The sequence below is a fragment of the Vicia villosa genome, unplaced genomic scaffold (genome assembly GCF_029867415.1).
Source record: "Vicia villosa cultivar HV-30 ecotype Madison, WI unplaced genomic scaffold, Vvil1.0 ctg.001280F_1_1, whole genome shotgun sequence".
In the NCBI taxonomy this organism is placed as follows: domain Eukaryota; kingdom Viridiplantae; phylum Streptophyta; class Magnoliopsida; order Fabales; family Fabaceae; genus Vicia; species Vicia villosa.
Genome location: NW_026705557.1, coordinates 173,278 through 200,950, shown reverse-complemented (window position 1 = coordinate 200,950; position 27,673 = coordinate 173,278). Strand labels below are relative to the sequence as shown.

The 27,673-nt window shown below is 33.9% G+C and overlaps 3 protein-coding genes across 3 annotated transcripts; 1 reads left to right on the top strand and 2 right to left on the bottom strand.

Annotated features, from left to right (window-relative positions):
* The first annotated feature begins 1,660 nt into the window (after window positions 1–1,660).
* On the top strand, window positions 1,661–3,900 carry LOC131634291 (uncharacterized). Its single transcript, XM_058904939.1, has 7 exons — window positions 1,661–1,796; window positions 1,887–2,143; window positions 2,235–2,293; window positions 2,933–2,993; window positions 3,140–3,230; window positions 3,319–3,395; window positions 3,509–3,900. Exons 1-7 carry the CDS (start codon window positions 1,769–1,771, stop codon window positions 3,623–3,625), a joined length of 690 nt encoding a protein of 229 aa, XP_058760922.1. The 5' UTR covers window positions 1,661–1,768; the 3' UTR covers window positions 3,626–3,900.
* Window positions 3,901–6,721: 2,821 nt separating this feature from the next.
* Window positions 6,722–10,058, bottom strand: LOC131634297 (partner of Y14 and mago-like). Its single transcript, XM_058904950.1, has 4 exons — window positions 9,838–10,058; window positions 9,626–9,748; window positions 8,758–8,979; window positions 6,722–7,542 (listed from the first exon to the last, which is right to left on the bottom strand). Exons 1-4 carry the CDS (start codon window positions 10,021–10,023, stop codon window positions 7,399–7,401), a joined length of 675 nt encoding a protein of 224 aa, XP_058760933.1. The 5' UTR covers window positions 10,024–10,058; the 3' UTR covers window positions 6,722–7,398.
* A 2,080-nt stretch (window positions 10,059–12,138) lies between these two features.
* On the bottom strand, window positions 12,139–18,354 carry LOC131634326 (uncharacterized). The gene is made up of 5 exons (XM_058904984.1): window positions 17,932–18,354; window positions 14,492–15,413; window positions 14,273–14,368; window positions 12,930–13,066; window positions 12,139–12,525 (listed from the first exon to the last, which is right to left on the bottom strand). Exons 1-5 carry the CDS (start codon window positions 18,147–18,149, stop codon window positions 12,351–12,353), a joined length of 1,548 nt encoding a protein of 515 aa, XP_058760967.1. The 5' UTR covers window positions 18,150–18,354; the 3' UTR covers window positions 12,139–12,350.
* Window positions 18,355–27,673: the final 9,319 nt, after the last annotated feature.

Sequence of the window (27,673 nt, the reverse complement as noted above, 5' to 3'; positions counted from 1 at the left end):
TCCATGCGCCTACAAATCTTTGCTTATGTGGGATCAACCAAGTGTTCCTCACGTAATTGAGGAAGTCATTACAAGCAAAGCATGCTTGTTCAAGATATTGCAACCGTACACCATACTCAACCTCATTACTAGCCCATACAACATCTTTCCACAATGTGCCTATTGTCTCTTGCATGTCTTTCATCACATATTCCTTGCATTTCATCCCAACATTTTTGTTAATATGAAAACGACATAGCAAGTTATGCGTCGTAGGAAAAAAAATTTCAACTGCTTTCATCAAAGCAAGATCTCTATCCGTCAAAATCACTTGTGGAACCACATCTTTCTTCACAAACAATTGCTTCAGCTTATCCAAGACCCAAATAAAACTCTCTGTCTGCTCACACTCCATAAAAGCAAATGCAACCGCAAATGTCAACTCGGTCGATGTCATACCAACTATTTCAAACAGAGGTTGTCTATATTTGTTGGTCTTATAAGTGGCGTCCATAATCAAGACAGTAGGAAAAAGATTCAGCAACTTTACCGAATCTGGATGAGCCCAAAAAATATGTCTCACAACTTCACAATCATCCCGTTTCCTACTCCAATAAACATAGTTCGCCTCCTCTATAAGCTTAAACAAATGTTGTATCTCACTTCTTGGACCTCTTATCTCCGCTTCAATCACACTTTTATGCTTGTATATTTGCGGGATCCGAGTGACGTTCTCAGGATCTCGCTCTTGCAAGGAAATCAATATGTGTCTAGGCGGAACATGTCTCTTTGTCAAATCAGCAACATGCTGCTTCTCATCGGTTGTCAACCTACCAACAAATGAATGACCTTCTAATCTATCTGGTAAACCATGATTATGAACTCCACACTTTACATCAACCTTCCATCCAGAACCATCTTTTGCCGGAGTCAATCTGATTTTGAATGGACATCCACATCTCTTAGTAGCACTTTGAGTCTCACTTTTATCCTTATATTTTCCACCTTTATCGCACCCAAATATCACTTTGTTACTTCTTCCTCTTTTGCCTGTTTCGGTGTCTGAACGCGTAATAATAACGGTCACTTTATTGTTAATTCCAGTCTCTTTAACCCAACGGATAACTTCTTCCCGTGTGACAAATCTCTCTGAAGTTGTGAAAGCATCAGTGGTATCTATAGCTGTATCGGTTTTTCGACAAATTTGGAGCGGAACTTCCATACCTGAAAAAAAATTACAAAAAATCAAAAAAAAATAAAACATTCCGGAACACATTTCCAAACTGTTCCGGTTTGTAACCATGTGCACCAGAACACTTTCCCCAACTGTTCCGGTTTGGCATTAGAAGTACCGGAACAGTTTTGAAATGTCTTCCGGGAGGAAAAAAAATGAACCGGAACAGATTTCAAAAGTCTTCCGGTTTGTAACTTTGTGAACCGGAACTCTTACCTCAGATGTTCCGTTTTTGATGCGCGTAGGGGTGCAGATTTCAAATTTTTTTGACTTTTTGAAAAAATGGTAAAAAGTAAAATGGTAAAATGGTTATTAGTGTTTGAGGGTAAAATTGCCATTTTTAAAAAATTGTAGGGGTAGGAAGGCAAGTGTAGGTGTAGGAAGTAAAATTTTCTCCAAATGATAGTGTGTAAAAAAAAAGCCCATTTAGAAGCCCAACCCGATTCAACGACATTTTGTAAAACCCTACACACAGAATTACACCTTTTTCAGAGCATAAGGTTTTCGGAAACCAAGCTCTGCAGAATCACATCGTAGCAGCCTCCATACTTCACCATGCCAAAATCCAAGAGAAACAAGCAAGGTAAGTTCATCTATTCCTTCCAATAATCGCTTATTTCAGTAATCGCTTATTTGAATAATCGCTTATGATTTGAGTTATATATATTTGCAGTTACACTTTCAAAGACAACGAAAAAGGGAAGAGGTCACAAAGAAGTGATTGTGAATGCAATAAGAGACGCAGCTGAGAATTACAATTCGGTTTACGTTTTTTCTTTTGAGAATATGAGGAATAAGAAATTGAAAGAGTTTAGAGATGAGTTGAAAGCAACTAGTAGGTTTTTTCTTGGATCTAATAAAGTTATGCAAGTTGCTCTTGGCCGTTCTGCTTCTGATGAAATTAAACCTAATCTTCATAAAGTTTCAAAGGTAGGGTTTTTTTTTTCATTTGTGTTTTTGATGAATGATTTTGTTGTTTTATTTTGATTTTGATTTTGATTTTGTGTTTTTCTGTCAATAGTTATTGCGTGGAGATGCTGGAATGGTTTTTACTAATATTTCTAAAGAAGAAGTTGAGAGGTATATATTTTCTTGTGATTAGCAATAGAATTAATCATAAGTTTAGTTTTGCATAGTAATGTGTAAACTTTATATGTTATTATTGGTGTGTGCAGCATGTATGTATGTGTTTTTGTAGTTCTAAAGTGTACAGAACCCGTCAATTTGGTCCCAAAGCATATGAAATTCCGACATTTTAGTCTAAGGATTATTACTTGTATGTTATGAAGCACAGACACTGGAAACATGGCCCCGACACTCGCGTCGATATAATATTTTGAAAAAATGAATTAATTAAACCTAATCACAAGTGTTGGTGTTGGTTTCAGACACCATTATCAACACACCGTTTTTTAGAGGTGTCGGTGCTACATAGCTTGTAAGTATATGAAAATCCGACATTTTAGTCTCTTTAACATTTTTAATAACAGGGACTAAATTGACGGATTTTGTATATATACTTTAAGGACTAGTTGTTATATTTATATACTTTAGGGACTAGATTGATCAAAGGGCGATACTTTAGGGACTAATGGACTAATTGATGATTTATTGAGTTGATATTTGATTGGTTTGCTATGCCAATTCTTTTTTTGGGCAAAAAATTTGCGAAAGTATCACTTGATTGTCAACATGACTTTTTATTGATGCTATTTGCAGGCTGTTTAATCAATTTGAGGAATTTGATTTTGCAAGAACAGGAGGCATTGCCACGGAAAAGGTGTTTATTTTTAACCATCTTTTTAATGCAATTGCCTTGTTAGTAGAAACCATTTTCCTGTCATATCCCCTAGGTGCTCGCTCAAGCATATGGCGCTTGTTATAAATTTTGTAAATGAAACTCAATTCATTTTTGATCCGTTTCAGGTGGAACTCAAGGAAGGTCCTTTAGATCAGTTCACTCATGAGATGGAACCTTTTCTGCGGAAGCAAGGCATGCCTGTTCGGTTAAATAAAGGTATAGTGTTGCATTGCTGCGTGACTATTGTTGAAGTGGTGAACCTGCCAATATAAGACTAACAATTGATGGTTCCAAATTTTTGCAGGAGTTGTGGAGCTTGTTTCTGACTTTGTTGTTTGTGAGGAGGGAAAGCCTTTGTCACCTGAAGCAGCGCGCATACTGGTTAGTAGTTACGTTGTTACCTAAATCATTTCTGCCATTTGTGAGTGAACATGAAATGTGACCCTTTACTTATTATGGTATAGTGTGTCTGACAATCTTTTTGTTTTTGACAGCGTTTGATGGGAGTCAAGATGGCTACGTTTAAACTGAACCTTGTTTGCAGGTGGAGTGCCGATGAGTTTGAACTCTACATTGACGGACCTGGCGATTCAGATGTTGAATGCTCATAGTAAATGACTGGGCATGTTGAAGAGTACAAGATATGTTGTGGATCCAATTTTCCTTGGAGGCTACAACCTTGATGTAGTGATACACAGTACTATGATTGGAGTTTTCTTAGAAAATGTATTTTTAGGAGAGTTGATGAATGTAACTTTAGCAGGGAAAGTGGCATGTATGGTCCGTTACTTAAAATTCAAATTTTGTGAACTTGAAATATTTTTGTTACTAATATCCAATTTATATTATTAAGTTGCAAACAAGCATTTGCCTCGTTAAACTTCAAGTATTGATACAATTATTGATGTTGTACCTCATACTTCATATGTTAATCTTTGTTTGCCCTTAATACTCTCATATACCAAGTAGGAAAGAATTGTTGGAAAGAATTGTTAAAAAATGAATATAAGGAGAAAACTTTAAAAAAAAAACTTTTATGTGTGACTTTTATTATGTGTGACTTGTATTAAAATTTCAATGAATTTTTGTTGGTAGACTTTTATAAAAGTCAAACAAATCTCATAGTATTCCATTTAGGTAATTACGACTTTTTCTTGAGCATCGAACTCTATTGCTCCCTCTGTTTTTTATTATAAGTCGTTTTGTAAAAAAAAATTGTATTTTAATATAAGTCGCTTTACAATTTCAATGAATAATTAATGTTATTTTTCCTATTATATCCTTAAATATTTATTATTCTCTCTCCTTTCAATTATATAAATTTATCTTTCACATGTCATTAATGAAGGATAATTTTGTAAAAACCTTCATAATTTCTCATTTTCATACAACAATTATTATTTTTCCTAATCTGTGTGAAAAGTCTAAACGACTTATAATAAAAAACGGAGGGAGTATTCAATTGACATTTCTCATGACTTATAAAAATGGATTCTTCAATAAAATGAGTTTTAAGAGACTCTTTAGTTTAAAATACACGTATCAACAATCTCACTCAAATTTACAATAATTATTTAAATTCTCTCAACTTTTTCTATTATTATACTTCATACTATATTATTTTTCATTTATTTATATCCACTTTGTTTATTTTTTGATACCATCATACTTCATGCTTACTTGTTATAAGATTAAGCAGTTTTATGTTGGTTGTCAATGTTCTAACATAATTCTTTCATTTTATGAGTCTTAGGTCGACTATGCATAGCAATGCAAACATAGATATGATTTTTACAATTTATTTAAGGAAAGATATGATATCTCACTAGCTTTTAACATAATCGACATTAAAGAAAATGATTGAAACTATAATTACTATTGTCGGATTCAAAAATAAGAAGTAAAAGAAGTGTTGAAAAAATGAGTAATAGTAAAGAGGTTGGGCAAAACAACATAGCTAGGAATTTTCGACTAGAGTTTGAAGACTTGAAAGTGTCGATAAAGGTCTAAAAAAGTGAAAGTGGATCGACCGAAAATAGATGTAGGAGAGTTGACTACCATAGAAATAGTCGAAAAGGGATTGACTTTAGAGGAGTGGCCAGGTGGTCGAAGAATGAATAAAGACTTTGTGGAATTATGTCCAGGAGTTAGAATAAGGAAAAAGGCGTGGTAAGCAGTTATGGAAATGTGGGGAAGTGGCCTAAAGCAGTTTTGCATGAAAGATGACGTGGCAGATGAGGATTGGTCGACCTAGACTAGCAGTTATATTTTGTTATATATATAAGCAAAATGTTAAGTTCAGTTTTAGGGGTCACATTTTGTAACATTGTAAAAGTTCCAGTCTTTACTTTTACAAGTGAGAAACGAGAAATCTTTAACATGTATGCGTGCGTCCAACTTTCAATTTAAATAAATTTAAGTTCCAGTCTTTACTTTTGCCTTGCTATTTTGTCTTAACTTGTTCTCTGTTTTTTTCTTTATTATTCAATCCAAACAATACCATTCAAGCCCTATCATTTTTTAAAACTTAACCCAAAGTTCTAGGATTTTGTAGCGGATCCTGCAAATAACCTTTAACAAGAGGCTAGAGATTGTTTGTCAAAAATCTATGTAAACCGAGAGTCAAAGGAGGATTTAAATGAGAGCTTGGAGACGAGTCTTAGAAACACATGTTTTTTTTTGCTTAAGCAGAAGTAAACAAAGTATATGAAATATAAATTCAACAACAATAAAGTGTTTTTAACCTAGATGTAAAATTTTGAGACTATACCTTCCTACAAGTCAAGCAACTTATCTATCTTAGGTTTGTAATATATAAAATTGAAGAAATATAAGGGGATGTAAACCATCTAGTTCAAGTTGAGTGACTAAAATGGAGGAGGGCCTCGGAGTTTTATGTGACACAAAAGTATGACTCAAGCAAAAGAGAAAAATTTATTGAAAAACGATAAGACCTGTGATGTTTTACGAGATAGAATGTTAGGCAGTTAAAAAAAACATGAGAATAAAGTAATTGTAGCAGGGATGAAGATATCGTGTTTGATGGGAGAAATGCTAGGAACACTCTCTTTTTAACATAGAAGAAAGTTATTATATAGTCTTAAGTCTCTTTACTTGGTTATTGGAGGGAGTTTCTTGGAGACTATTGGACCAATGACCAATAACGCTACCAAGAATTGAACCATGAACCAACAGTTTGCACTCATCTAACCTAACTAATAATTATTATTATCAATTGCGCTACGCCACCCACCCATTATAGCATGAACAAAAAGATGTTAATTTATGAAAAATTATAAATATATATTTTAATATGTAGATAAATGTTACTTCAAAGAATATAAATTATTTTGTTTTTAGGCAATAATTGCTTTATTATTACAAGATTTAACATTTTTAATTGATTTTAGATTTATTATTTTTAGTTACTCTTTCTTATGTTGATAAAAAAATCTATTAAGTCCTTTCATATCTTAGAAATCCATAAAATACTTTAAAATTTAAAAAAAGTTGTATTATAAGTTCTTTAAAATCCAAATTGAAAAATCATGACCGCGAATAATCTTTTAAAATAGTCTAAAAAGTCAATATATTCCTATATAGTCTTTTAAAATATTCAAGATTTTTTCCCCTAGATAATCTCTTAAAATCGTAATCCAACACTCTTAAGTTTTTTGGATGATTATATGTAGTTTAAATAAGTTAACGTTGTAGATTGACCTATTGATTGGTAGTTATTTTCGTTAGCTCTAAAGCTCAAACCACAAACCACCATACTTTAATTGAATTTTGTATTTGTTTGGATTTACGAGGAACATTGTCATATAGGCAACATCAAGACTACTAAAGAACACTTCACCGTGCAAGGCTGTGAACCTGTCAACATTTCATAGAACCTGAAAACTATAATCACATGAAGGGTGTAAAATGATTCAGAAATTGTTTGTAAAATTCAATCTATGTTAGTCACCACAAGAAACTGAAATCAATTAACTAAGAGTTTATGAAAGCTAGCTAATAGATCTCCACATCATTTGACCTAAGACATGTCGAAATGGAGTTGTCAGGGGGCTTTCGAAACAGAATCAGAGACGGAAACAGCTAGCGAAGCTCTTCGCGGAGAGTGAGTATGTGCTGAAACTAAGCCTTACTACTTTTGCAAGGACAAGTATTCAAGCAACACATAGCTCATGTTGAATTTTTCTTTCGGATATAACATTATCGATGGGTAACTCCCTAACAGTTATATAAAATATTATAGCGAAATGCAAGGTAGAAGAGACAGTAAAAATAAAATCCTTGATAGATTTACTGATTTAGAGTTTTTATCTAACCAAAAAACACAAAGAACTACAAATTCTTATCATCCTAATTTTAACACTGTTCACACGACCAATACTTCGGTCTTTTTATTCTCCAATTGTTTTAGCTCCTTACGCCAATCTTCTAGTTTTGCCAGCTTCTCTAACTGCTCTGGCTTTAAATCTTGCTCTGCAGTTTTCTCCTGCAGTGCTTCTGTAAGTCGAATCTGCACCCAACAGTCAGATGTTAAGAAAAAATAGCACTATGTGAACCATAGGTCTTCCGCAGGATGGAAAAAATTACCATACATGTAATGTGTCATGATAGTTATCACCATACAATTGTATCCAACAATAAAAACAAGTTCGAGAAAAAAAAAAACTTGAAACTACGGTAGTCCTTTCCAACCAAATACTTGGAATGGAAACGACTCAAATGTTGGACACAACTTAAAGTCGAAAGACAAGAAGAATATGGTTGAGTGATGACACATTTTTATTTGGGCTTCTTGCTAAGCATTGACACACAATCAAAACACATTTGCCGGGATATCCATGCATTATTTTCAGCATATATTCACATTTGGTAGACAATAAACAAAGAAAGTGGCAGGTTACATGGAAGTAACCAGCAAAAATAAACAAAGAAACTGAATATTGGAATGTAGAAAGAGCAGGGGATCCTTGTTGTTCAATGAATGTTTAATAGCAAATATTTCAATAAGTAAAGCCAAGAGTTGATTAACCTGAAGCAAATCGACAACATAATGCAATTGGCAAAAGATCAGTGTTCAGATGCTTATACTGCATTATAAGTTGCAAGAAAGTTTTTCTTTGGAGACAACCTAAAGGCTACCTAGAAATTTAAGAGGGAGGGGGTACAGACACAGTACTTAACCGTAATAAAACTGAAATACTGGATGGACGGCAGACTTTAAACTTTAAAGTACATATATACCATGTTACATTACAATACTAATGGAATACTTCATAACTCATAACCTATTAGGATATAGGATAAGAAGAAGTTTGTGACGAAAATGTGATAAGGTAACAATAGAGGACAAGGAGTTAGTTAGGGAAGTTACTGAGTCAGAGAAGTATCATTGACTATTGTAAACATTGTTCATAGAATACTGACTCTATCGTAGAAGGAAGGACCCATGGAGGAGAATTTTCTCTCCTTTTCCTTCTTATTTTCTCAATAAAAGTGTTCTTTCTTTAATTCTTTTCAACTAAATTCCTTGGTCCTAACATAACCTGTGGTAAAAGGACCAACTTATGTCCATGACCAACCCTAGCGAAATTGCCATGCTTCATTTTAAATATCATCCAAAATTGAAATTTTAAATTGATATCATTTGCCTCACTTTAACTACCCACTTGCAATCAGTACAATTCAGTTTCAGACAATAATATTTATTATGCTCTAATAAAAGTACCTTCTTTTTCAATGCTCGGATTCTTTTGTCTAAATCTTGAGCCGAGCCATTTGGCTCCGAAGCTTCCACAGAGTTGATGGTAGGAGTAACAACAGAGCTATCTCCAGAAACTGCTAGTTCATTGATCTGAGAAGCTAATGAATGGACAGCATTTTCCACAACTACCGCTTCTTGCTTTATACTATCTTCAACTACAGTTGATTCTAAATTAGTTTCCTTTACCTGCAATGGGATGCAATCACATAAATACACACTTCCCAAAAGCTTAATTCCAATTTCCAATGTAACACTAGTGTTGTCAATCGCAAATTACAGAAAATAGAGGTTGGTAAGTTTGCTATTGTACACTGCTGTTAGCAGGTCATTGACAACATTGTACTAAGGACCTGTTTTGCATAAATTTTGTGATACAGAATTTATGTAAGTATTTATGACATTATTTTTAAGTCTTTTCAGCTTATTTTCACAATTTTTCCAAAATATGTTATGAAAAAAAAGCTTATAACGCATACAAAAAAAATTTAACATTATTTTAGCAGGTGGCGTCTAAGGTGAGTGCTCAATTAAGTCCCTCACCAGTGTAGCACATAAGAAATAGCTTTACATTTAATTAATGGTCGAGATTTGTTTAAATAAAAATGAAAACAATATACATTTCCACACGCAATGACGCAATACTATCTTCGTCGTCTCAATTAAGTGCTCAATTAAATTAAATCTAAGGGTATTATTTTTCAGTCTCGTGAGGGATTTAATTGAACCCTCTCCTTAGAGGACACCTATTTTATCATTTGCTATAAAAATAACTTATGTTATAATGATATGTTATAATGATATGGCTGCAAATAAGTGCTTAAGTGAGAAAAACCTGAAGGCGTTTCTTTTCTTTCTTTCTTTCGTTTCTCTTAACAGCTTTGGTTTTCGGTTTGGAATCCAATTGCGGATCATAACCCGGAGGAGGACCAATATGCGAAGCCATTTCTTTTCTCATCTGCACAAATTCAAAGAAAGTGAGTACTACTACATTCATTCCACCATTGTTGAACTCAAAATTGAGAGATTAGGGTTTTGAGAACGTACGAGTGCGGGTTTTGGTTGATAGATAGCGACTTCATCTGGAGGAACGTAACCGGGTCGAATTCGGATTTCTTTTCGGAGTGTTCCGTCGGGTCGACGGGTCGAAGCGATGATCCGTTCGCCATCTTTAGGGCTTTTGTTAAGCTGTTGCTTCTTCAATTGGTCTTCGCCTCTGTCACTGGTCGACATCACTCTTTGCTTTCTCTTCTCTCACTACAAATCAAATTTCCAACTATTCTTCTGCTTTTAATACTTAGATTTTAATATTTGTCGTACAAAATTATTAAAATATTAAATATATATTAAAATATAAACATAAATTTTTTAAAATCATTCCCTTACAAAAACAAAAAATAAAATCATTCATTACAAAACTCAGAATTTCCTTTTTATTTAGGGGTAGTTGCTTAGCAAATGATTCTTTATAAAATTTTAGATGAATATTACTTGTGTAGAAAATGATTTTTTTATAGTATTAATTTTTTAATTTTGTCAGATTTTAAATTTCAAATTTTGTCCGTTTATGAGTTTTTAAATTATTTTCGAACCCAAATTCATAGTAGTGTGCATTATGGCTAACTAACGCTTCCAAAACTAAGTGAGTTACAACTCAACACATTAAAGTCATAAACACTATTAAAGCTATATTTGCAAAGTGGGACTTTCAGCATCTTCAACTATGAACTCTTTTTTGGGTTTTTTTGTGGGATTCAATAAATCATGTCAGTTTGAATCAACTCAACTAGTTTTTCACTTCAATGGTGTTCTAAAGAACTCATATTGAGTCTTACAACTTTACTTAATATATTAATATTTTATTCATGTTAAATTTTATATCATTTAAAATAATTTTTATTAGCATTTATTTTGAATTTTATTATTATTTAATTTAATTAATTTTTTATTATATTATTATTTTAATCAAATGAATCGGTGTTTGGCTTTAAAACGTTTGACACGATGCTGTCAAACTTCATCCAACATAAAAGTTGAAAAAATGCTGTTTTTTCGTTGCTGGAGCTCCAAACTGAAGAACCAACTATTGGAGTTGGTCTTAGGATGAGAGGAAAAGAGAGAACTTCAAGGAAAGCGGATTAGAAGACAGAAAAAAATAAAAAATAAAAAATTTAAAAGAATAATTTTGTATATAATAGAAAAAATAATATTTATTATTAATATATTTTTAATTTTTCATAATATTACTAGCTTGTTACAAGCGTTTCCCAACTTCGAGGTGAAGTTTATCAAACGCCAAGCGAATTTGGTTGCTCATTCCCTTGCGAAGGCGGCCAATTTTTGGTCTAGGCGTAGTTTCATTCATTTGATTCCTCCTTGTATTGAACAACATTTGATTAATGAAATGCATTGAGTTTGGTTTTGTCAAAAAAAAAAAAAAACTATAATTTAAAAATTTATCAAACCCTCCTTCAAATATAATTTGAGTTTCTTCAAATTAGAAAGATTTTATACTATGAATACAATTCTCTCTATCTAAATCCCTAAAACAAATTCACTCTTTTATTTATTTTTTTTCAAAATCTTCCAATCCAAACTTCCGAGTAAAATATAAGAATTTCTACAAAATACAAAATGAATAAGCTTGTCATATCTAGTTAAGAGCGGATTGTCCATACAAATATTTCATGTAAAAAACAAACAACCAAAGGGTTACTTTTCCACCCTTATATGTGTCCGTCCATCACCGTGAGAAATTATAACTTTAACGTTCAGAAATACACATTTGGATGCATCTTTTTTACACATATTTCAACTCAAATTGTTGACACACCATTATTTTGCAAAATTTTGAGTGTATCAAGATCTCCAAACAATTTTAGACAATTTTATTTTTTTAGCAAAATAGAGTGGATCTCATAACAACACATTTTTGTAAAATTTTGTGTCCAGAGATGTATTTCCGAGAAAAAATTAACAAAATGGACTGAATATCAAAATAACGTATTCTAGTATAATTTTAGGTGCGTCCGAAGATGCATCTCCAGACGCATAAAGAACATTTTTAAATTTTCGAGAGTGTGAGGTTTTGAATTTTTTTAGGCTGTGAGATGCACACATAATAACATAAGGTGAAAAGAGCAGGCAGCCCCAACAAACAATCTAACCCTCACAACCCCACTAGCATATTCATAACAAGGTGTCAAGGCCCACTTAGAGTCAGATTCATTATTAAGTTTAGCAGTAATGCGGGTTGTAGTTTTTTAATCAAACTTTCTCATTACATACATGTTAATTCAAATATTGAGAAGCTTTCCTAATATGCAAGGGCAAAATAGAATCAGCAAATTTGAGCATCAACACAGGTAACACTTGTTATACATTAATTACATACATGTTAAAAAACAAATTTGGGTCAAAGAATATGAAGCACCTACGTTTCAGTACAAATGAACAAAATTTTACAACAGCTCTGGCCGAGGATTGGGGCAGAAGTCTTGTGACTTAAAAGCCCAGCAGGGAAAACAGTACAAACGTGGTAAAAGAATTCTGTTAAAAGCTCACTCCCTTTTATCCTCATCTGATTCGTCGTCTTCATCAGAAGATGCATCATTTCGGGCATTCTTCTCTTGCCTGACCAAACTTATTTCTCCTTGACCTTCTTGCTTTCCCTTAGTTAGAGACAGAGCTTCTTCATCATCAGATTCTTCTCCCACTTCCTCTGAGTATGCATACCTATGTAGTTTGCAGAGGCAAATAAAACAATAAGTTACTCTACTAGAAAACATCTCAGTCACATGTTACATCATGAAAGAACATGCTGTTTTTTTGCTTTATTTTACCCTTTCCCTACTACAAGTCTACGATTAGCCAAACAACTTTAGCATAGCATAAGTATAAAGTGCCCTGTGGGCATAACTTTAGCATAGCATAAGTATATAGAGTGCGCTGTGGGCATAACTTTGCATAACAATCTAAGGCTTCCTCTCAATAGTCCCATTGATGAGTCATAAATTTCAAAAGTTTGAAGCTTATTTATTGATGAGATTCATCTAATGAATCATTTCAAAATTGAAACTTAACCAGTAATAGATGTTGGAAGGAAAAGTTATATTGAGGACTTGAAAAATATAATGTACCTTTGAGAGCTCTGGGAAGGCGCCCAGAGATAACATATTACACAGAGTAGTGCAAATGCAAGAACATCCCAGAATGCAGTGATGATCCAAGCAGTCTGCCAGCGTTCATTAAATGGATCTGTTGCTTTGAAATAAACCTGTAAAAGCAAAATTAACACATGCTGATGGTGGCCCAGATAATTCTTTTTTGAAGAATGCTACATGATGACAGTATAATTGCATAAGAAAACTGCATTTCAGTAGTTTATTTGAAATAGAGATAAGTTTCATATAAGTCAAACACAATTAAAACCAGAGATAGAAACATCTCTGGAATGTTTCTTTCAAATGTATCCCTAAAGTGAAGAATCCAACTTAGTCGTTACTTGATTCATGACCCACTGGATCAACTTTATTTTTAATGCATGTGCACTTTTTGTGTGCTCCTCTGTTCATGCAATTTCATCTTGTTCAATTGGCTGGTAGGTTTAGTGGTACACATTTAGTTCTAATTTGTTGGGGATTCCTTGTCAACGGTTTTGACCGCCTCTTCTTTATTAATAATTTGTTTCTTGATATTTGAATGTAACAATAACAAGCCTTATTCCAATAGGTAGGTCAGCTACATGGATCAGTACCATTGACCTCTATCAAAAATCAATTTTTTGTAAAACCATTGATTTTCTTATTATTTTCGCAGGTCTTCCTCTTCCTTTTATAATCAGAAGCCTCTTAGTCTTCTTCTCGCATATGCACTTGATATTAATCAAAGAAAAAGTAACAGATAATAATAAGTTCCATTTTACAAGTTAAGCTTTCTCAATGTTAATCTCAAATGCTAGTATTTCTACCCTGCAGGCAAAACAGCATAGATAAACTCTAAAGGAGTAGCCAGTTTCCACACATGAGGGAGCTAGGGCAAAGACATGCCTATTTCAGAGGCAAGGGTCCTTAGCTGGGACACATACACCTATACATTGACACTGGATGTGTTTTAAGGTATTTTGGTTCCTTCTTGCAAGTTATCCTCATTCGTTTCTCTCTTCTCCAAATGAATCACATTACTATATTTTTACCAGACCATTACTTGACCACTTGTAAGAAATAGGAAATACAAAGGAATAGGTCCAGTGCCTACATGCAAAGGTAATATGGATGGAAAATAAAGAAAGCTTGAAAAGAGCAAGTAAATTAAAATCAGGATCAGACTACTTATTGGGTTTCTTTTCTACTGCAGCAGCGTACTATAACAGTGTAACAGGCATATTAGTTTTTTCTTGAGATATAACAGTTATTAACTACAAGAAGTCCATGTCCATGTTATATTACAGACAGAAGATAAATAAATTGATTATAAGCCTTACCTCATAACCTATCCAAACAACTGAGGAGATCACCGTTACTAGTAGTGCATTTGAGAATTTCCTGTATATATCCAACTTAACAGAACTCCGTTTTGCCTGACAAGGAAGATACAAAAAGAAAGCCAAAAAGTATTGGAAAAATATGATAGCCTAAAATCCCAAACAGAAAAATTAAGAGGCAGGGTGCTGTAAAATAATAGCAAATGGAGGAAAGGATACCTGTAACTGTTCCAGTGTTTTTGACAGAGAAGTAAAAATCCATAAAATCAAAAATGCATCCAAGAAAGCATCAGGAAGAACTAGAATGAGCCTTGCCCTTCCTGATACATCATTAATGGTCCCCACATATTCAGTAATATTCAGCAACTCTGATGCAAGCAAGTAAGTTATTCCAAGTAAAAGGACCTTTGATGTAAGACCGCCAAGAGTGGGTCGCACAACACCATAACCCATGGAAACAGAGAGAATGAGAAGCCTTGCTATCGTTTTTCTTATAGCCCCAATTGTAACAACCCATGTTGTGACCATAATAGGCCTGACTCCAGTATTGTTGAAATTGGCGTAGTCAGAATACCAGAGAATCATCTCAAACAATCCAAGACCAATGACAGCTGAGATACAGTGCTGAAGTTGCAGTACATCATCCCAAAACCTCACATACTGAAGGAGCCAAATAAGGCCAAGAAAGATATAAGCCAGTGCCATATATACATAGAACTTCTTTAATGGAGCCATTCTACCAGGTAAGAACCCATCAGGGTTTTTCCAGATTGTCTTCCCAGTCATTACAATTTCCTTGAGCTTGGGGTCACAAGCTACAAAAAACAAATTATACATTCCAGTCTTTGTGATAGGAACTTCTTTAGAATCTAAACTAGCGATTCGGGATTTCCCCTTGAAATAAACATCTACAATGACTGGCCAATTAATATCCGTTGCAGAAGCTCTCCTGATAACCTCTCCTTGCTTACAACCTCCCATCTTTGCTAAATCACGGGTGCAACAGATTGCTCGTTGTCCGCCATAAACAGAACCGCCTATATCATCACGGTCAGCAGCCTCAAAAATAATAATGTGTACTGGCACTGTACCACGCGCCTTGGCTTCATATTTTCTTCTCCTAAAGGTTATATTCTCAAATCTATCACCCATAAGAAAAAAAAAGTCAGTGTTTTTTGTTATGTTTAACAAATATTTCAAATACAAGATAAGAAAATAAGAGATATGAATTATATAAATCCATATGTAAGGAGATAAAACATATAAGGTTGGTTTTCTGGTTGGGATTAGGGAGATAAAGAGTGGGGTGATAAGGAGGGAGAAAGTTCGATTTCACGCCTAACATAATACTAACAATACTAAAATTTAGTTTACCATTCAAAAAATAAAAATTCATACGCAATTTCTAACATTTCAAAGCACACAAAAGACACATTTTCTATCATACTACATCAGCCTCATCCCGTGGTACATAAAAATTGCAACACCACAAGAGTAAAAATTGCAACACCATTTCAACAAGAGGCGGCGTAGGAAATTTAATAAGGAAATGCGACGTAATATATTGCCTCTGTCAGCTTCCTAGTCGTCCATTTATTGGAACGAGCATCTGTTGTTTAGTTGTGGCGCCCATTTCCAATATCACTCGCCTTCTATGAAAACGTGGGGTGATGCGTCTCTATCCATAATGGTACAGGAAAGGAAGTTAAAAGGGGGAAACCATGTTCTCGTGAATAATAGGGGAGTTGACTACCCACATGATCTCACGCTCTTGAGAGTGGGTATTACTCTTTTGGAGCCTAAGATTCCGACCCAAGAGATTCCTATAAATACCTCAACCTCAAGGTTGAGGGGACATTCATTTTTTCAGCCATAAACACAAGTATACAGAGCTTCTCACCTCACTGCGTAAGCTTGTTCTAACACCACAATAACTCTAAAAACCTAGGCAGTCCTACAAACCCTACAACACAAGGGGTAGTCACGTATTGTACTTTTAGCAAGTACGACGCCTAACATAATACTATCTACTAATATTTAGTTTACCATTCATAAAAATAAATCCATATGCAATTTCTAACATTTCAAAGCATATATAAGACACATGTTTTCTATCATACTACATCAGTCCCATCCGGTGGTACCTAAAGATTGCAACACCATTTCAACAAAAACAAGCAAGTGATGGAATCACCAACACAGTTAATCTAACTACCAGCTCATCTTATATTGGCACTTCGCAGCATCATTCATAAATGACTCTAACATTCTAACTTATACAGTTATACAATAGATAAGGTAAGTTACTTAGTTCAGACATCAGACGACGAAACAACTAGTAATGTTACTTAAAGCAAACAAGGGACAGAACTTCTCACTTTGCCACATAACCAAATGTAAAGAATACAAAATTCAAACACGCATTTAGTTTTATTTTGATTTAGAAGGAGCTCTGGGAACTCTGAATAGTTGTTTAAACAATGAGTTACATTTACGTACGATCGGTGCTAATATTGGTATGTTTGGGGCGATAAAACAAAAAAATAACTGATTAGATTAGTTGTTCTACGATTAGATTAGTTGTTCTACTAGAATAGAGAGTATAGGCAGGCGGCCTTATTTTTGTTTTTTCTTCAAAAAAGAATCTAATTCACAAATATTCATGGTAATTTTTCGTGCAGATGAAATTAGTAAAATTATCCGTGAACGTATTGGGCAATATAATATCGAAGTCCCCTGGCCATCAATTTTTTGCAGTTCCTAGCAGAGAAATGTTACATTGAACTTGCCCAAACAAAAACAACAACAACCAAGCATTATCCCACTAAGTGGGGTCGGCTCATGGATCAACTTGCGTCACAATGTTCTATTCATAACCATGCTTTTATTCAAATCATTAACCTCCAGATTTTTCTTAATAACTCCTCTTACGATTTTTTAGGTCTTCCTCTCCTTCTAATTGTTTTCTTAATAATTTCTCTTATGGTTTTTTAGGTCTTCCTCTCCCTTTAGTTGTTTGTCTTCTCTCCATCTAATCCACTCTCCTTATCACAGAATCTACAGGTCTTCTCTCTACATGCACAAACTATTTAAGTCTATTTTCCACCAACTTCTCTATTATAGGTGTTACCCCAACACTCTTTCTAATATTTTCATTTCTTATCTTATCATGTCTACACTTACTTTATTCTCGTGTTCATTCTTAACCGCCCTACATTTTGTCCCGTACAACATCAAAGGTTTTCCCTTCAGCTTGAACGATACCTTTGAGTCACATAGAACCCCTGAAATCCTCCTCCATTTCAGCCACCCAGCTTGAATTCAATCATTTACATTCCTTCTATTTCTTCCCGAGCCACATAAAAGTCAGCACTCATTTTCCCCAATCACTTTATATCACTCATCAACAACACCAACCAAGCCTTATCCCATTAAGTGAGGATAATGTTCAATCCAGGACCATGCTTCTATCTAAATTGTAAATCTTGAAATCCTTCTTACTAACAAAATCACGAGTTCATCTAAATCATTCACAAGTAAAGTAACTCAAAGTACAAATCAATCAATGCACAGTACAGACAGAGTTTTTTCCATGAAACAAAGACTCTTACATTACATTATTAATTAATTGCAATGAAGCAGAGAGAAAGAGATAATACCGAATGTAAGAACGTCCATCGTGGATGGAATCGGGATGTGTAGTGGCGGTGAGTGAGGCGGCGATGCCTTCGCTGCCACCGGAGAGGAGAAAAGCATTACCGACATCTTGAAACGGTTCATGATTATAGATATGAATGGATGCGAAAGAGGTAAATAGAATGGAAGATATAAATATTAAGAATAAAGGTAAAATTAGGAGTGAAGATGCGAACAACATGGATCTCGATCTCGTTGTTGCTAATGGTGAATCTATGGATTGGATCGGAGAGAATCGCCGAAAAGAAAGGGTGAAGAGAAAGAAAATGGTGATTCTAGTTTCGGTTCCGAACTCAACTCGGATTTTAGTTGTTGTTGCAACTTCACTCTCTCCGGTGGATGGAATGGAGCATCATTACATCAACAACTACATATATAGTGATATTAACTTCACGCGCGGATCTAGCTTCTCTTTTACTATATACTACCTCACTTGTCTTATTTTCAATAACCAATTTTAGTAAATTTTTTAGATGCTCAATTTTGTTACTTTTTAAATAATGTGATCAACATTTTTTTTTTGGATTTATAATTTAATATCTCAAATTTTGTTTTTAATTTTTAAAAATATTTCTTTTAAAAAATATTCTTCTAAAATTTTTCATCAATAATTTTAATTTTTATTATTTATAAAATTATCGTTAAAATTACTGTTAATTCAATCGCTAAGTAATAAATTATTTTGTTAGAATTGTTGCAAATTATGTCGTTAAGTTGTAAAAATTGTCGCTAGGTTGTGGGAAGGACCCAAAAGTGTGGATGAAATATTTTTAAAGATTCATTCTTTGCAATAAATATTTGAGAGACTAAAAACAAAATTTAATATATTTAGGAGGCCACGTACATATCTAATCCTTCTTTATATCTAGATACAACCAATATATTTGTAGCACTTATCGATTTTAATCTTTTGGTTTTTGATTCATTTTGTGTAAACATGTGTATATTTGAGCTTTGATTCATTTTGTGTACAGTTTTATAGTTTTCCTTTTGTTTTATATGTATTTATGCTTATCGGAGCCTCGAGGAATAAAGTGTCGAATGCACGGCTTCAATTACGCGGTTTTGGAGCTAAATAAGACAAATAATGCAGGAAGCCCGCTAAGCGGCCTTCCAGCGCGCTTAATGAAAATCTCAAATTCATAAGCCAGCTTCAAACGCGCTTCTTACAACGCAAAACAGAAGCGAACCAAAATTTTGTGTCCGTTTAGCGAAGCCATCTCGCTAAGCGAGATTACCTTTACTGTTGTAGATATTTTGTGTAATAAGTGCAGTCCGCTTAGCGCGCCTAGCCCGCTTAGCGAGCCTGCGTGAATTTCTCTTTATATTTCTTTCATTTGAAACATTTAGGGTTATGTTTGGGGTATATGTTCCCAACTCATCAAACCTTAATTATTAGATTAGGATTAGCTTAGAAAACAACACTGGATCGTGCACTTGAATGATCGGAGGTGGATTTCTCATTAATCGGAGCGGACAACCCACGAGATGTTTGGTTTATCTCTTCTCTTCATTGTGTATTTCTTTAGTGTTAGGTTTTGTTTGTATATTTACTCGAATCTTATGTATATTTATCGCCCATGGTGTTATATAAAACTTGCTTTACAAATCCATGTTGATTGTTGTCCTGGATTTTTGCTTTGTGCTAGGGATTTAGGTTGCTTTAGAGATAAACTGCTTGAATCTTTATCTAGGATGATTATCTGTTATTTTCTGAACTCTAAAGATGGATTTAGAGCTAACATTCACTGTTTGTATCTGTACTTAATGCTTTCGTGTCTGAGCGGCGCGTGAGAGATCGCCGACACGATAATATGGATGTTCTCGTAGCTTTGCGTTAGAGATAACCTTGGTTGTGAGTTGATCTCGTAGGTGCTTCAGAGATGGACACTGATGTGAGAGATATGTGATGACATATACAGTATCGTAGGTTGAGTATAACTGGTCAATAAGTTTAAGTTTGTGACGAGTGAGTATATTTGCATGCCTAATAAGTTATTTCTCTTCTAAGAATGTCTTTATTTTTTTTCCTGTCTATATCTTTTTACACTTTTGCTTATTCAAACCCAAGTTCGAAACCATATAAATTGTTTAATGGCATTCCACCATCTTTGTGGACATGATAATTCCCGAATAAATATTTCCAAATCTTTTGTTGCTTGCCGCTATGCCTGCTTCAACACTAATTATCTATGAAATTTGGATAAGTACTTTTCACAATGACAACAATAGAGTCGTTAAAATTTGTGATTAAAAATCTCACGGGGTATGTCAATTTCAACGTAATCATCATTTGATTATGAAAGTTTACCTTCACTAATTCGAGAAGTCTACAATTTTTTTTCTTTTTCACCCGAACCACTATGTAGACACATGTTCTTGGTTAAATTCGAAACCTTTACAGGAGGCCATATATACGATGTGTTTATTATAGAGTGTACAATATCATATTGAATCCCTCCAGGTACAACATGCAAAATCTGTCTAAAATCACCGCCAAATACGACATCCTTTCCCACAAAAACTTCATCAGAATTGCTATAACTACTCATGATATCCTTTAAAGTTTTGTCAAGTGCTTCAAAATAATGTTTGTGTGTCATCGGTGTCTCGTCCTAAATTACCAACTTTGTTTGTCTTAGAAGTTCTGTCAGATCATCATTGTGTTCAATCTTGCAAGTTGAGTTATCCAAAATTGGGACCCAATATTTTGAACATAGAATTTACGGTTCTACCCCAGGTAATAAAAGAGATGATATTCAGTTGTTGCAACAGTTAAACATACATCTAATTTAGTACAGAAAGAACTTGCAAGTGTTATCCACATGTATGTGAAGGATAGAAAAACACTTAGAAAGGGGGGGGGGTTGAATAAGTGTAGTTTAAAAACTTGAATGATAAAAACAAATTGCACAGTTATTTTTATCCTGGTTCGTTGTTAACTAAACTACTCCAGTCCACCCCCACGGAGTGATTTACCTCACCTGAGGATTTAATCCACTAATCGCAACAGATTACAATGGTTTTCCACTTAGTTCGCGACTAAGTCTTCTAGAGTATCCTGATCACAACCTGATCACTCTAGGAACAAATGCTTAGACACAAGCTAAGACTTTCTTAGAGTATCCTGACCACCACGTGATCACTCTAAATACAACTGCTTAGACACAAGCTAAGACTTCCTAGAGTATCCTGATCAACACTTGATCACTCTAGTTACTTACAAATTAATGTAATCAAATAAGAGTTTTACAAATGCTTCTGAAAAGCTATAATCACAACAGTGATATTTCTCTTAACGTTTAAGCTTAATCTCACTAATATATTACAACAGCAATGTAGTGAGCTTTGATGAAGATGAAGTTTCTGAGCTTTAATTTGAACAGCGTTTCAGCAAGTTAATATTCACAGAGATCGTCAAGAACTGGTTAACCTTGTTTCTCATCAGAACTTCATATTTATAGGCACTTGAGAAGATGACTGTTGGGAGCATTTAATGCTTTGCGTATTCCGTACAGCATTGCATTTAATGTTTCACGCTTTTGTCAACTACCTCGAGCCTTGTTCACGCTGTGTCTACTGACGTTGCCTTTAATAGCTTCCAACGTTCCTTTTGTCAGTCAGCGTAGCCTGCCACCTGTACTTTCTTCTGATCTGATGTTTGTGTATACAACGTTTGAATATCATCAGAGTCAAACAGCTTGGTGCATAGCATCTTCTTGTCTTCTGACCTTGAAGTGCTTCTGAGCGTGATACCATGAGAAATTCAGTGCTTCTGCTTCTGATCTCAAGTTCTTCTGATGCTTCCATAGACCCATGTTCTGATTTTGCCTTGACCATCTTCTGATGTCTTGCCAGACCATGTTCTGATGTTGCATGCTGAACCTTCTGAGACAAAGCTTCTGAGCGCTGATTTGTGCATACTCTTTATATAATTCCTGAAAGGGAAATTGCAATGTATTAGAGTACCACATTATCTCACACAAAATTCATATCCTTGTTATCATCAAAACTAAGAATATTGATTAGAACAAATCTTGTTCTAACAGTATGTCTTAGTGGTACCTCCATAATCATGCAGGAATAAAACTCCTCCCTTTTGACTGTTAACAACCGACATAATTGTTTCATATATTTGTCTTTGTTCATCTAAAACATGGACAACAGAAGTTGAAAGTCATGACCGCAATGGAAATATATAGTAGAAGTTAATAATGACAATTTAAAGATACTTTACAAAAAATATAATATTAAAGTGTAAAAGACATGTAAGAGCTTTGACCGGATTATAGACTTTTGATTTCGTGGTTGGAACATCATAATGTCTTTCATAAAAAGTAAGTTAATTTCCTAATTGTTTAAGAACATATCCATTTGGATAATGAATTAGTTTGAAATCTGTTGGACTCATCCTATTACCTTGAAGTAAGTTTTCAATCTTAAGTAACGTTAAATTCTGCAAATCTAATTTGCTTAAAACCAACTCTTTAAGCATTGAGAAATTGGAAATTGAGCATTGTAATGTTGTCGTTATTCCAACTGAACCAATGTTATAGTTGTTGAAGTTTGAATATGAGCAGGATGTTAATTACTTGTGCAATATGCAACCAGATTTGGCATTTAGTTTCGATATTGTAAGCAGATTCATGAAGAGACCAAAGGTGTCTCACTTAGTCAAGAAGATTCTAAGTTGCGTCAAAGGATCTATTGGTTGCAAAATCATGTTTCCCGCAATAGAAAATGACAAAAAGTGCAATTTACTCGGAGATAAAAATGACACTCTCTTCTTATGGGGTCGAGTATGTTACAACTTCGATAAAAATGACATAAAGTCCACAACTTGATACATCTTCATGTTCGGAGAAACACCGATCTCATGGTGTTCAAATAAGAACTAGTAATGACACCCTCTTCTTATGGGGTCGAGTATGTTACAACTTCGTTCTGTGCATGCCAAGTCGTGTGGTTGAAGGAGCTAGGCAAAAAATAGGGTGACACTGTAACGCTCATGGTTGATAACGTTTCTCCTATAAACCTTTTTAAGAATCCCATTGCAAGTTAGGAGAAACAAGCATGTTGAGATGGGATTTCACTACTTGAGAGAATTTGTTAGTGAAGGAAGGTTTAGATTGGGATATTGTATAAGTGAATACCATGTGGCCGATTTGTTAACCGAATAAATGCCGTTTGAAGTGTTAAAGAGATTGAAGAAGCATGTGAGCATGAAAGACTTGAAGCACTTAAATTAAGATGGTGTGTTAAATGAAAATGATAATTCTAGTGCTTGTAACCAAATACTGCATGGTTATATACAGTTACACCCCTTTGAAGATTTCAACTGCAGATTCCTATAACCAGTTATAGCTTTGGTGTAACCGATTACTAATTGTAGCCCTGGAACAGAAACGTTAAGTAATCGGTTACAACTTTGGTGTAATCAGTTACAACAATTAGTTTTTAGTTTTTCTATTTTGTTAATTGTACCTCAAGTCACGTATTTGTATATATAGCCTTTGGATATCTCATTAATGATACTGTTAATCATTTTCACCCTCAATTACTCTCTCTTTCTCTCTCCCCGTCTCTTCCTCTCTCTCTCTCTCTCTCTCTCTCTCTCTCTCTCCATCCCACCTCTCTCCACACTCAATTATTCATCATTCTTGTGGTTCTAAGTTCCAACACTGCGTAAATCAAAAGGCCATATGTCTACGATCCATAGGACACCCTGATCTATTGTATCACCCATGAAGCATAAATGTTATCCTAATCTAGAGTGCAGATGATCTAAATCCAAAATCCATCAGATAGATCTCCGTATTCCGTGCCTAGAAATTAACAAGTTGTTACGTTATAATTGTCCCATTATATAAAGAAAAACACATCATTTCTCAAATACAATTTGAATTCAAACTTCATTCACTCATCTTATTATCATACTAAATTGAGAATTAGAATGCTAACCTTATAGGTCGACCTCATTTTCACTGCATTATATGCTCAAATCTACCGTTGTAATACAAACAACCTCTATCACCAATCAATTTTAATTTCCTCACACAACGTCTCATTAAACCACACCTTTTCTTAGAGAAAAATCTACATTATATTTTAGGTTGGTATGCTTAAACTTATACCACTATAATGATATTTTAAACCACTAACATCGTTTGATGGCCATATAGAATATAAAAATAACATAATATAAAATTGGATAGAAATATGATAAGATAAAGTCATGATAAAATTATCATATATTTTTCTCTGGTAGAAAAATTCAGCTTCATTAATCAACAAACTAACAAGGATTACAAATGTTAGAGTCAATTGAAAGGAAACATACTCTATAGAAAGCCTGGAAGTACTTCTAAGAAAAAACACTGCATAGTCACAAGAGACATTATACATAAATTTTTCAAAAGTTAAGGCACAATAAAATCAAAGCAACAATATTTCAGCCAGCAATCAACTATCTTGCAAACATCAACAATGGCAATGTGGGAATGAGATTCCGTTGTCTTTCCAAATTCAATTACGAATGATTTTTTTGACTTGTGTTTGCACATTTCGACTTTCTTTGGTCTCAAAATTGTCCAACCTTTTTTAGTGTTTACAAATTAATAGATGATTAAAGATAGTTATGGAATGGATGTTGAACTCATAAACTTCCTCAATGACTATGAAATGCCAATAGACACACATAAACATGCTACAATACACAAAATTATTTTGAGAGATTTTGTCAAACACCAAAAGTGCAACATTTACCACTAAAAAACAAAAACACAGAACATAAAATAAGAAACTCAAATGAAGCATCTCTATTAGAACTTTCATACTATATAACCATCACGACTTCGGTGTTGGACAAAAAAATTCGGGCAACAAAAGTGTAGGAGCAACTACCGGAAAGAGAGGTGCATCCACCATTGTTGCGATTGAGAAGCGCAGAAAATTCATAACTAACTTGTCATTTTTTGGTGGTGGCGGCCGCAAAAAAAGAAAGGAAACTTGGCGGTTGATAGTGATGGAGAAAGAAAATGTCTGTTGAGAAACTTGATTATGGTGAGGACATGACAAAGAAGATGGATGAGTAGGAAAGTGCTCTCAAAATAGAGGGATGTGGCCTACATAAAGGTGGAAAGAGAGGGCCACCATAAAGGTGAGAAGAAGCCACCAAGCTCTAGAGAGTTGGAGGAAATTTTCTAGAGAGAAGAGATAACATCTCTCTCTTTAAATCTGTACCTCTTAAACTCGAAGGTTACCTGGCTTGTTAGCAAAATTATCATGTATTTAGATTGTTAAAAATATAATACACTTATTTTATATGTTATATTTTTGTCTAAAAAATCATATTTTATCTAATACTTCTCAATAACATGATATATTCATATTCAAATGAAAATAGAGAAAAGATATTCTTATACTCTCTTTTGACACTACACTGTATTATTATATGGTTTTGTTTTTATAAAGTATTTAATCATTATTTACTTATTTATCATGATAAAAAAAACACATGAGTATTTTTAAGGCAAAATATTCTTTTTAGTCCTTTAACTTTACCCCGGGGTCCAATTTAGTCCCTTAATTTTTAAAATGTTCAAATAAATCCTTTAACTAATAAAACAGTGTCACGTTAGTCCTTCCGTCTGGGTCCGTTAGTCAAAGTGAAAAAAACATCCAGATGACACTGTAATGTGCTGATGTGGAGTGACACGTGTTTAGACCAACTTTAATGACGGAAAAAACCGTCGCTAAAAATATTTCTGGGTTGTTCGTGAATCATTCTTTAAAGCTTCAATTTTTATTAATTTTCTTCATCAAACCTGGGTTGTTATTCGTATCTTTCTTTGAAGAAATAAAAAACTCATTTTACAACCCAAAATTTCAAAGAACTTCAATGGAGAAACAAGAAACTCATATTGCAACACAAAATTTTAGAGAACTTCAAGCTGTAATCTTATGCACATAACATGTTTGTGTTAATTTCAAGCTGTAATTTTATTCCCATTCCATATACTATTGTTGCAACAACCTGGAGATATTCATTCTTCAAGCTTTAATCTTATGCACATAACATGTTTGTGTTAATGTCAAGCTGGGTATATTCATTCTTCGTAACCAGCATAGATACTTCACAACCTTTTCTCTGGTAACCATTGTTAACGGAGAGGGAAAGTGTAGTGATTCGGTGGAACCCACCCGACGAACATTTTGTGCATGAACAATGAACAATACGAACATTTTGTGCCTGAAGAACGAACAATTATCGATGAGTTTATAGGATTTAATGGAACAAATGGAACAACCTCTAACGATTTTTTCGTTTGACGGCCTCCTTGAAATCTCTCACGTTGATGAAGAACAACAAAACAAGGAAGAAGAAGAACAAGATTATGTGTCACTCTCAAATAGAGCAATGAAATTTCTAACATTTGACAACAATTTCTCTCTCCAACAAGATTACAGTTCTTTACCCACCACCGACCTCAATGTTCCAGTGCATTTTTTATTTTCAGACAGTATATATAAATCTTACAAAATCAAAACTATATTGTTTAGTTCTTTATGATGGATTTTGTTGATGAAAGTTTCAATTTTTAATTATAGAGAGTGATGATGTTGCAGACTTGGAATGGCTTTCTCATTTGGACTTAAGATCTATAACTTATTTGCAGACTTTAAATGGCTTTTAATATTTGCAGATTTGGAATGGATCTTAACATCTATGCCTCAAAATAAAGACAATCCTTTGCTTTGTTGTAGAAACTTACCTGTAAAACAAAATCATTAAAGGGTCAGAATTAAGGAAGATAAAATTCAATTGCCAACTCATCTGTTGAAATAAGGAAGATGAAGTTGAATTGCCAACTCAGTGCCACATATACAATAATAAACGAACGTTTGAATGAAATAGACAGAAAGGACTTATGTGTTTCTATTTTTTTAGGGGTGTTCATTGGTTCGGGTAAATCCGAACCAAACCAGAATTCGAACCAAACTATAGTGTTTGGGTTGAATATTTTTTCAGTTCGGGCAAGAACCGAACCAAACCAATGAAATCCAATGACAATCGGTTCGGGCATCGGATTTTCAACTTTCTACCCGCAAGCCCAACCCAAACCAACCATAATTAATTAGAAAATTGATAGTGTAATATGATAAATGAACATAAAGTTATAAAACATATTCATTATTATATTAATTCAAGTGACTAGTTATAGATTCAAAAGTCTTAATCTTAGATATTATTTTTGTGAGATATTTTTGAATCTATTAGAGAAAAATTTGTAGTATAATATTTAAATTTGAACACTATTAATATTATATTTTTTATAATATTATGAAAAATTAATTTTTGTAAATAAGTTATTTTTTAAAAATATTTTTGCAATTTTTATCTACCCGATCAATCCAACCCAAACCAATCCGTTGTTTCTCGGATCGGTTCGGTTTGGGCTTTATCGCAAAAATTTATAAATCCAATCCAAACCAATCCATTTAATTTTAATCGGTTTGGGTATCGGATTCTCTCAAAACCGAACCAAACCGGCCCGCGAACACCCCTATATTTTATTAATTAAAAGATTTATTTGAATATTTTAAAAATTAAGGGACTAAATTGGAGCCCAAAGTAAAGTTAAAGGATTAAAAAGAGTATTTTGTCTATTTTTAATATTATAATACGCATGTAAATTTATAACA

Coding starts and splice junctions, on each gene's coding strand:
- LOC131634297 (XM_058904950.1), bottom strand. CDS start 10,023: ATGTCGACCAGTGACAGAGGCGAAGACCAATTGAAGAAGCAACAGCTT. Junction 8,980..9,625: donor AAGAAAAGAAACGCCTTCAG/GTTTTTCTCACT, acceptor ATCCCATTGCAG/GTAAAGGAAACTAATTTAGA. Junction 7,543..8,757: donor TCCGAGCATTGAAAAAGAAG/GTACTTTTATTA, acceptor TGTTGGGTGCAG/ATTCGACTTACAGAAGCACT.
- LOC131634326 (XM_058904984.1), bottom strand. CDS start 18,149: ATGTTGTTCGCATCTTCACTCCTAATTTTACCTTTATTCTTAATATTT. Junction 14,369..14,491: donor AAACACTGGAACAGTTACAG/GTATCCTTTCCT, acceptor CTTCCTTGTCAG/GCAAAACGGAGTTCTGTTAA. Junction 12,526..12,929: donor CCTTCCCAGAGCTCTCAAAG/GTACATTATATT, acceptor CAAACTACATAG/GTATGCATACTCAGAGGAAG.
- LOC131634291 (XM_058904939.1), top strand. CDS start 1,769: ATGCCAAAATCCAAGAGAAACAAGCAAG. Junction 1,797..1,886: donor ATCCAAGAGAAACAAGCAAG/GTAAGTTCATCT, acceptor ATATATTTGCAG/TTACACTTTCAAAGACAACG. Junction 3,231..3,318: donor GCCTGTTCGGTTAAATAAAG/GTATAGTGTTGC, acceptor AAATTTTTGCAG/GAGTTGTGGAGCTTGTTTCT.